Source organism: Montipora capricornis, chromosome 3, assembly GCF_036669925.1.
Source record: "Montipora capricornis isolate CH-2021 chromosome 3, ASM3666992v2, whole genome shotgun sequence".
In the NCBI taxonomy this organism is placed as follows: Eukaryota; Metazoa; Cnidaria; class Anthozoa; order Scleractinia; family Acroporidae; genus Montipora; species Montipora capricornis.
In genome coordinates, this window is record NC_090885.1 from 3175301 (window position 1) to 3185300 (window position 10000).

At 40.1% G+C, this 10000-nt stretch overlaps 1 protein-coding gene and 1 long non-coding RNA gene across 3 annotated transcripts in view; one reads left to right on the forward strand and one right to left on the reverse strand.

The window, feature by feature from the left end:
• Positions 1-2414, forward strand: part of LOC138041932 (uncharacterized) — a 3270-nt gene extending 856 nt beyond the window's left edge. The window contains exons 2-3 of the long non-coding RNA XR_011130899.1: positions 1213-1287; positions 2312-2414. This is a non-coding gene — a long non-coding RNA (uncharacterized lncRNA). The remainder of the gene's footprint in view (positions 1-1212; positions 1288-2311) is intronic.
• Positions 1-10000, reverse strand: part of LOC138041930 (multiple epidermal growth factor-like domains protein 11) — a 45626-nt gene that overhangs the window by 26810 nt on the left and 8816 nt on the right. For both annotated transcript variants that reach the window (XM_068887624.1, XM_068887623.1), the window contains exons 3-8: positions 9593-9696; positions 8898-8990; positions 7315-7561; positions 3958-4078; positions 3300-3439; positions 1480-1707 (exon numbers count right to left, since the gene is read on the reverse strand). In XM_068887624.1, coding sequence (XP_068743725.1) covers positions 1480-1707; positions 3300-3439; positions 3958-4078; positions 7315-7561; positions 8898-8990; positions 9593-9696 — 933 coding nt within the window. The remainder of the gene's footprint in view (positions 1-1479; positions 1708-3299; positions 3440-3957; positions 4079-7314; positions 7562-8897; positions 8991-9592; positions 9697-10000) is intronic.

A 10000-nucleotide genomic window follows, 5' to 3' on the forward strand; every position in this document is an offset into this window, starting at 1 on the left:
GCCCTAAGAACGTCTGCGTGGAAACCTAAGATAAAAACTAGTGCGCCGCCTGGGGGTTTTAGGCTCCTGTATGCTGTATTCCCATAGAGCATTTTAATCCTTTTACTCCCAGACTGAGTTATGGGGAGTTGATTTGTCACTCTAAATTACTTGTGGATGAAATCCTGTGGTGTTTTCATGGAAATGACACTTCTGATTCTTTCTCCATGTGTTAGCAATCATCCTTTCAAATTTCAGAGAAATGAACCGATCCCAAATATTTTATGATTTTTTTTTTTTTTTGCGACGTGACGAAAGGACAACAGATTACGGGCCAGTTTGGGCATTGAGATATGCAGCCTTGCAGCCGGCTGAGTGAGTGAGTGAGTGATGTCAAACAATCTCAGAACACAAGCACATCATTCTAAAAGCTTATTCTACGCAAAAAGTAGGTTCTGGAGGTAATTTTGAGAGTGCAAAACATGTTTCCGACCGAAGGTTTTAATCACGACAAGTGGAATACTAACATGATAACACAACAACTGAGATGCTAACCTTAACTTGACATGAATTATCTTTCACAATTGCCATAAAAACCACCCAGATGTTTTCCCTTGGCTCTAAACAAGCTATCTATGTAATTTTTTCCACGATTTGACTAGAATTCCCTGTTTTTCACACTCCTGCATGGATGCCATTTCGGTCTCGTTCGAAGGTGATCTTCCGCAAATCAGAGAACCCATTCCGATAAAAACTGGCCAGTGATTGGCTAATTGTGTCGATCATAAATTCCTCCAATTTTTCCCAAATTTTTCCGAATGATTAATCAGCATGCTGGATGTTATTGTGACATTTCAAAATGGCGCATAACAAATGCTTGGCATGCTGGATGCTATTGTGACGTTTGCTATTATTGTGATGCACAGATTTGGAACCGACACACAACCTCTTTACCAGATTTCTCATGCTTAGAACATGCACAGGCCAACCACAAACAAACAGGACACCCAACCACTCAATTAGGAAGCATCTCCTTTGTCGATGCAATTAACTTGAAAGCAGTCAGGTACTCTACTCTTTTATTAAAACCCCTGTGTTCCCGCAAAGAACTGTCCCATGTCACGAGTAAAGAATGATGCCAAAACCACAAAGGAGGCCAAGGAAATATCATTTTGCTCAGAGTAAATCTATTTATGCACTATTAGTACTGATTTAGGTTGTTTCCTCCTACAGGCTCTTCAAGAGCTTCATTGGTCAAAATCAACACCAATCAACAATGACTACCAACACTGCCAACGAAGGCATCAGGTATTTCACTCAAAGAAGTCCCCTACTTTTTCTCCTAAATTTAAAGACAGATTTTTCAAATGCAAGATTAAAATTCATTTTGACATTGACAATAGTCAGACTTTATTCTACTCAAACCAGCCACCACCTTTATTGAAACCCCTGCCAATAATATTCTGACTGTTACAACTGACAGATCACAGCCATACTTACTGACACTTTCCAGTGAACTGGTTGCAGGTTCCATAAGCTGTGCAATTGCAGTGCTGGGTGCAATTGAGTCCAGCAGATCCATGTAGACATGGCTTGTCACAGTATGCTCCAGTGAAACCCACAGAGCAGTTACATGATCCATCCACAGCTGAACAGGTTCCATTCTTACAACGACATTCTTCAGAACATAAATGTCCATAGCTTCCTAAAGGACAGACGTCACCACACCTGAATAAAATCAGAGTCATTGAGCATAATTTGGTCAAGTGAGAATCATTGATCATTGGCCACCCAACCAGTTTAGCTTCCCAGGGGGTGGGGGGTGGACCCAAAGGGAATGGTTGTTTAGCTGTTTTGATCTGAAAACTTACCATTTTGGTCTGAAATAGGGTATGGTTTGTGCATTCAAGTCTTAATTGGGTATGTTTTTTAGAAGAAGCTGCTTCTTCATCATTAGGCAATAACACCATCAACAAAAGCCCTTCTCAAATTGTCATGCCAACCATGTAACAGCTAAAATAGGTCTGAAATTTTTTGTCAGGTCTCAAATATGGTAGGAACAATCCTGTACATTTTGGGCTGAAATAAAGGGATTCAAAAAGCAGGACACACGCCCCCAACCAATTTTTATTGGAGTACCCCCCCCCCCCCCCCCCAATTAGCTTCCAAGTTATTTTGGGTGACCAGTTGCTGTATTTACATTACTCTCTTTGTCTTTGTACAATCATGGGACTTTTGTAGCTTAGTAATCAGATGGTGCAAAAACAGCCATAGTGGAACTGGGACATGTAAAATGTAAAGCACTTGTTAATTTCAATTTTCTTTGTTTCAGATCATCACAGCCCCAGTGGGCAATTTGCATTCCACTATGGCGTTTTCATACCCTGTGATCACAAGCTGCAAAAGGCATACATACTGTACATACTACATGTACACTGTACAATGCAAATAAATTCTCTCTCTTACAAATGAAGAAATAGTGCAGCCAGGTATGTATAATAAATCGTGTGATACAATTCTATACTAGCAATGCACTATAATTATAATTTTTCTTCTTTTTAGAATTTTGTCCCTTTGTCTTGTTGCTAGGCCAAATCGAGAGTTTCACACATTTTACAACCAAAAATTCAAGGGTTTTTTCAAGAGCTTTCAAGGACCCTATTTTTGACAAGTTTTGTATTCCATTTCCAATTTTTTTTTTTTGTTTTTATAGAATACTTGCACCTACTGCATTAAAACTTGGTAAATCAAACATCTGGAGTAGTTTATGTTTTCATAAAATGGTTTGAAGCCAGGAGCCATATAATTAAGTGAAGCATGATCGTCTGGGTGAGTGCATGTGGTCCTGAGAGGGGCTGTTTGGGACAATACCTCAAACAATAATATTTCATTATTTCAATATTTCATCATTGCCTACACAATGTTAAAATTAACAACTGCCTTGCAAAGTGTAGGTTGCGTGCCTGAGACATCCAAGAGCTTTCACTATTGGCAGCCAGCTCCTAGATGGAGACCACTCCCATGGCTGGCAAATCCAGGCAACCCAGCCATGAGCCCCCACACGGAAAGAGAAAAACAGGCACCCATCACACTGATAAAACAGTGGAAAGAAAGGGAAGAACAGGGGAGGGGAGACAGCCTCCAAGGAGTCCCCACACTCAGGAAAATGATAACGCTCAGAAGACGCTGACTAAAACGCCAACAAAACTGCTACAACGCCCTATGGACCAAGAACACAAGGAATCCAGGCACATGCCCATATCTAACAAACCGCTGACTGCGAAGGTAAAACTTGTGCTCCTAGTTGTAATCTTATTTACCTGTGTCCACGATATCCAGGAGCACAAGTACAGCTGCCACTGATGTGATTACAGACTGCACCATTCAAACAATTTATGCACTTTTGAGAGCAGTTCAAACCATATGTACCTTCTGGGCATTTTGTGGCACACAGATAGCCCTAAACATAAATAACAACAGCCTCTGAAGGAATAATAATGCAATTTGACAGTCATATTCAGAAATCAATCAAAGCACGCCAATAAAAACTCAAAGAAGAAATTCAGTATTTTTGCTGTGCAATGACTTCATAAACCTCCCAGCGGCAAGAACATAAAAAACTGTTGTTTAGGAGTCAATAATAAATAATTATATTGCATGTAAACAGCATTCAACTGCAAAAAGGCAAAAGCAGCATGGCCGCATGGTTAGGACACTTGTCCACCAATTGCCTTGAGATTCAAACTTCCAAGTTGCAAGACCTGACTGTTCATTAACCACTAAATATTAATTTTGATCCTCTGCTGCATTTAGAAATAGCCAACTGGATTGCCTCTGGCCAACTTAAATTCTTAAAAGTTGTCCTGTCTGTTGCATCATTAATTTGTCAATGCCCCTGAAAAGCCACTATTGGGAGAGGTCATTTTTTAAGCAATCTGCTACATGTAATTTGTATCATTTTAAGAATATTTAGAATACCTGCCATCCTGCAGTACAGTTACAGTTGCCTGTAATGTGATGACATTTGGCGCCATTAAAGCAGGTACAACTGCTGCGACAATCTTGGCCATACCACCCCTGGCTACATTCAAGTTCACACCTTAACAGAAATCAAGAGAATGGTCAATTAGCTGAAACTCGTAAGCTAGAATGAAAAGTCTCCTTTGACAAAAAGTAATTATCACATCTTTAAACGCACCTTCCACAATTCATGCAAGGGGTTGGATGATAAGGTATTCAGATCCTCTAACTGTATGAAACTTTATTTTAAAATAATTAACCCATTGATTCCTGGGAGTGAGACTTAACAAATTTACTCTGTCTATCATCAGACGATTTTTACTCCTCAACTGGACTGGCCACCTGGGGCATTTGAAGTGTTAACAGGTTAAATTAAACAGGGTCCATTTTCCAGTAATAAGACATCAGATAATGCTTCAGGAAGGAACACGTCAAATCACTGAAACTAATTGTGACAGTGTCATGGAAGACTATCAAATATGCGTCAGTAATTAGTCTGTAGTTGAGTTGCAGTGCATGCTGTGGTTCTATAGTCCAGTTTTGATGCAGCAGGCTCTATTGATTGTTTCTGACACTTTGAAAAGTGGCACTGGTCGGGAGTGACCTCTCCATGGCGCAGGTACACTGTGTAGCATGAAATTTTTGCACCACTTTTATTTTGCGGATTGGTGATTTTTTTAGGTTTGCAGGAACAAATTTTTGCAGCTCAAATTGATTGAAATTTCCGCTGGGAACTAATTTTTGGGGTTTCTTTTTAAGACATCAACAAGGAAGGAAATGTAATGTTTCAACTTTCAAGGCTGCTGCCTTTAGTAGCCCCGAGTCATTTTTTTAAGAGCCCAGAATTAATTAATTAGAAGTAAAGTTGAATCACCTTGTGATAAGTTAGGCACCCGTTCGCGCTGCTCGTTCAGAAATTTGGTCACCCGTGCTTGCAAATAAGGAGCCCCAGACGATTGGGCGACCATTAGGCAGCAGCCTTGACTTTCATTACTTTTTTACAACAGCCTATACATCTCAGAAATTTCTGTAATCAGTCACTGCAAAGCTGGTCGGTACAACAACAATGTATTTCCGGTTACAACAAATACTTCAAGTCAAGCTATAAAAGCTGATTTTGAAGCAGCTGATAAAATGCAAAATCAAGTAAACTCAGTCACTGAGCAAAAACCATTCTTAAATTATATTACCACGAGTAAAGTCTACTCCAGTTTTTTGTTTTCCTGGTATTTGTTTTTTCTGCTGGAACTTATTTTTGTGAATCAAGAATCATCTGCAAAGTCCACAAAAATTCAACCCCACAAAATAAAAGTACTGCACAGTGGGCAAAGTTTCTAGAGACCTTGGGATGCCCAGGGGTGCAGGGGTGGTGCAGTGGGGAGAGCACTCGCCTCCCACAAATGTGGCCCGGGTTTGATTCCCAGACTCAGCGTCATGTGCGGGTCAAGTTTGTTGGTTCTCTACTTTGCTCCGAGACGTTTTTCTCCGGGTACTCTTGTTTTCCCTTCTCCTCAAAAACCAAGACTTAATTTGTCGCTGCTGGGCGACGATAAAACTCTGCTGGTTCGTTTTGTACAACTTTATTCTCCGATTTTACATTCAGAACGTTCAACAACATTGCTTTCTCACGCACATTTTTTGACAAAAACTCAACTCATCTCCTTTACACGTGCGAACGAGGTCCCTAGCAACAAGCTGACGTCATTGGTATCATAGCAACGCGACCGGAAATGAAAGTTCAGGAAGCAGGAGGCACATAATGAGTTAATTGTTAAGTTTGGTTTACAGTGTCCCCAATTCATGGCATCTGACAGGATCCGGCGATGCGGATCCGCATAATTCACTGAAATGCGCATCTTCCGCATAGAAACTAAGGGCGCGTTCGATTGGCCCTATTCCAGAATAAGAATACCTGGAGTGACGATTAAAATGGTATGTTTGGCGCGTTTCGAAGCTGCAAGGATGATAAAAATATATTTAAAATAGCATTTTAGCAAATACTTGACAATTTTAATGTGAATCTCCGCAAAAGCGAAGGATTTTCAACTTGTATTCCATGTATTCCTACTCCGGATTACGGTCAATTGAACGCGCCCTAAGTCAATGATCGAGGGAATGGATCGCGCTCCAAATGTATTATAATTTTGCTCCATTATCTCCAAATTGAAACAAAATAATTTTTTATCACTTTATTTATTTTACCAAAAGTTGCGGCAAAATCCCAACTGCTAACCCTTTTATTTCAACGGTGAAAGCTGGTCGCAAATTGGTGACTCCTCCATGTATTTTAATCACAAAGGGCAAAAATTCAGTCACAAATGCGATTGTATTGGTTGCAATTTCAATTACGGATTTACCGTAAGCATGTACATGTAAATACATTGGATGGGCCTAATTATTAGTTTTATAACTTGTTTAAATTTCCGCATAATCCGGTGTAATTTCCGCATAATCAACGCATGTTTCCGCATAATATGACCAAAAATTTCCGCGTAATCTTTAATTTTTTTCCGCATCCTATCAGAGGCCATGCCAATTAGTGTTCTGGTGCTAGAACGACTAGTCACTTGAATAAAAAAATTCCTTTCCTTTCCTTTCCTTTACTTTCCTTTCTCAACTTTGCTGAGGTGGAAAGCAGCCTTTGGCATCAGCTAAATTGCAGGAGCACCCGAAAGAAGGTCAAGGTTTATGATCCAAACACCTTACAGTAGGTGCTCCACTCCAGATTTTTCCTTGAGGTTCACTCCTGAAGCATTCCCCATGACTGGGTATGGCAGCAAGGCAGTGGAGGTCCCAAATCAGAGTTTTCCTTAAGTACTGCCATCTGCCTAAAGCAAATGGTTTAAGGTGCTAGAGGCACAAATTCACCCTTCCATGCATGATCTCAGAGCACAGTACCACAGCCAGATGGAATAAGCTGGGAGTCGATTTTGCTGAGGGAGGATAACTGGATTACTCAGAGAAAAACCCTCAGAGTAAGATTGCCCCTTTACAAGAACAAGATTAATTTAGATCCCGCATTTACAGAGGTGGGAGGCAGGGGTCTTACTTCATGGCTATCTTTAGTCCCCTGTGCATAACTACAGTATATGGAGATGTCATTACAAAGGCAGGACTTCATGCTAAGCTATTTCAAGACCATGGGTGACGTTCAACCTGGAGTTTCACCCTGCAACTTCCAAAGGGTAGTGCAATGCTCAACCAGTTGATCCTACCAGTTTGATATCCTCTGAAGGGAAATGTTCTCTTATGGTCTGAGGTACCTCTCAGTGCACTATCAGGATTTTACATCAGTGAGACATAATTTGCACTTACTGTTTTCCTTTGTAGCCTGAAGCACAAGTGCAGTTTCCTGTAACAGGATCACAAGTACCACCATTCATGCAAAGGCACTTCTGTTGACATCTGTCACCAAAGAGACCCTGGTCACATGGTTTTTCACAAAACTGGCCTTGCCACCCAGGGGTGCAGGTACAGCTCCCTGTGCGGGAATCACACTGGGCTCCATTCCGGCAAGTGCAGTCATGCTTGCAATGAGGACCCCACTTATGAGAAGGACATTCTTTGACAGAAAAAGCATTCAACATTTAGTAGAAAAAAATTTCCAAATAATGTTACAGTATATTATTCATGAATTTAAAGTTTCTTAGGGTGATTTCATGGTACGATTTTAGGTGCATGGGACAAGTTTATGACAGGCCTATACTACGACATGACTTATGATTGTCCCAGCATTTTAAAACACATTTTAAAATCAACGATGAAAAGATACATGTATATGAAATGGATCATATATGAACTGTGGATATGAAATCAGGTGAAGCTATGATCCTCGCAGTTATGAACGCAATTTTTCACAGGAACATTAGACACCACAAATGAGCAGCCCAGCTCCCAATGTCAGTGGCTTTAAAGCTCAGTTGGTTAGAGCGTCGCACCAGTATCATGAGGTCACGGGTTCAAACCCCATTGAAATCCTGAATTATTCAGGCTTCTTTATGCAATCGCAAAAACTGCGTTCATACCTGCGAGGATCATAGCTTCACTTGACATTTTAAAATGCTACAAAATTTTTTTCTAATCACATTGTTGGTTTGATTTACACTGAACAATTTATGTTGTATAGTCCTGTTGTAACCTTGTCGCATGCCAGAAAAATCATACGTGCAAATCTGCCCTAAGACTAATGATAATTTATAACAGTTTATAATGTCTTAACCCTTTCCATCCTGGGGCCCCTTTCTTGAAAGTCCTGAAAACATTTCAGGCCCAAAAAGCCATTTGTGAACCCGCCAACTGCTTATTCAGGAAACATGTTTTCAAGGTAACAAAAAGCAAACTGACTGTGAAGTTCAACAAGTTACAATGTAAATCCTCTCTGTTCTTCAGATACAAAGGGAATTGTGACGCCCGAAAATGGCAGGTATTAAAAGTTTCGGGACTTTTGAAAAATGGGCCCCTGGTCCTGATTTTACTGTATTTAATGCCAGATGATTTTACTCATCAATGGGGGTCAATTTGGGGATGAATGGCTTAATAAGTGACTTTCCAACAATAAAATGTTCCTGAGCTCTTAAAAAAATTCATATTATACACAAAAGGTTAAAAGCAATTAGATAAAAAGAGGAATAATAGTCTTTGGTTCCCTCATTTTTTCATTTCACAGCCCTCAATTTTTGCATCGCAACATCCAAATTTTGCAGAAGCTATGCATTGTTTATTAAAACTATTTTGGAGAACTTCAAGTTGCTAACAACATAATACTTTTGTGATAAGCAACATTCACGATTTGTTCATAGCATTAAAATCTAATTTTTTTGTGAGGGAGGGTTATCATAATGATTCAAACACTGTACACTCATGTTGAAGATAGATAAATAAATATTGTAAAAAATTACCTCTGTTGCATGTCTGCCCATAAAATCCAGCATGGCACGAACATGTATCTGGCTGTGTGCAATTTCCATTAACACAAAGGCTTGTGCATACAGCTGAACAACAAAAACAATACACACATTATATAATCTTCACATTCTCTCATTGTATGAAAACAGAACCATGAATACTTTACTGATAATGTTGCAGTTCAAGGAAACACAGCAATTTTGAAGGCATTATTGCCTAAGGAAGGAGCTGTCTGGATAGCCCGTCTAAATTTCAAATTCTTACAAGTCTCATGTTGCAAACAAGACCTGTTTTCCATTCTGAAATAACATTTTGGCATTTTGCTTTGTTTTTTATTGGTATTTGTATACATTTGTATCTGTGGGAGGCGCGGTGGCCTTGTGGTGAGTGTGCTAGACTCCGGAGCCAATGGTCCAGGTTCGGGTCCTGGCCAGGATGACATTGTGTTGTGTTCTTGGGCAAGACACTTTACTCTCACAGTGCCTCTCTCCACTCAGGTGTATAAATGGGTACTGGCGAAATGCTGGGGGTAACCCTGCGATGGACTGGCATCCCATCCAGGGGGAAGTAGAAATACTCCTAGTCACTTCATACCATGGAAACCGGGATAAGCTCCGGCCTGATGGGCCACTTGGCTCGTATGCAGACCTTTTTTTTACTGAAGAGTAAAATCAGTACTTTGTCTTACCAACTGGACAACCTTTGCCTTGTTGTTTCCAGCCAGGACAGCAAGAATAAACAGTCTTGTATGCCTGTCTATTAGCTAACCGATAGGCTTTTCCATACATTGTTCTAAACAAAATAAGTTTAAATGAACAGACCTGTGATCACACAACAATAGTTTAACTAAGGTTTTTACTTAGACTATAGGGCACACAGTGTTGTGGATATTGCTTACGGACCTCATCTCACTGATGCCTCTTTAAATCCCATCATGCATGCTCCAAAGTTTACTGACAGGTTTCCATCAATTTGAGGTTAGTAAAATGAATATTTATCAGGATTACTGAGGGCAATTAAGGACGTTCGCGCCCAAAACGTTCCCACGTACAGATTTTTTTAAAACTTGCCACGCAGAAAGGTAATGATCTACTTT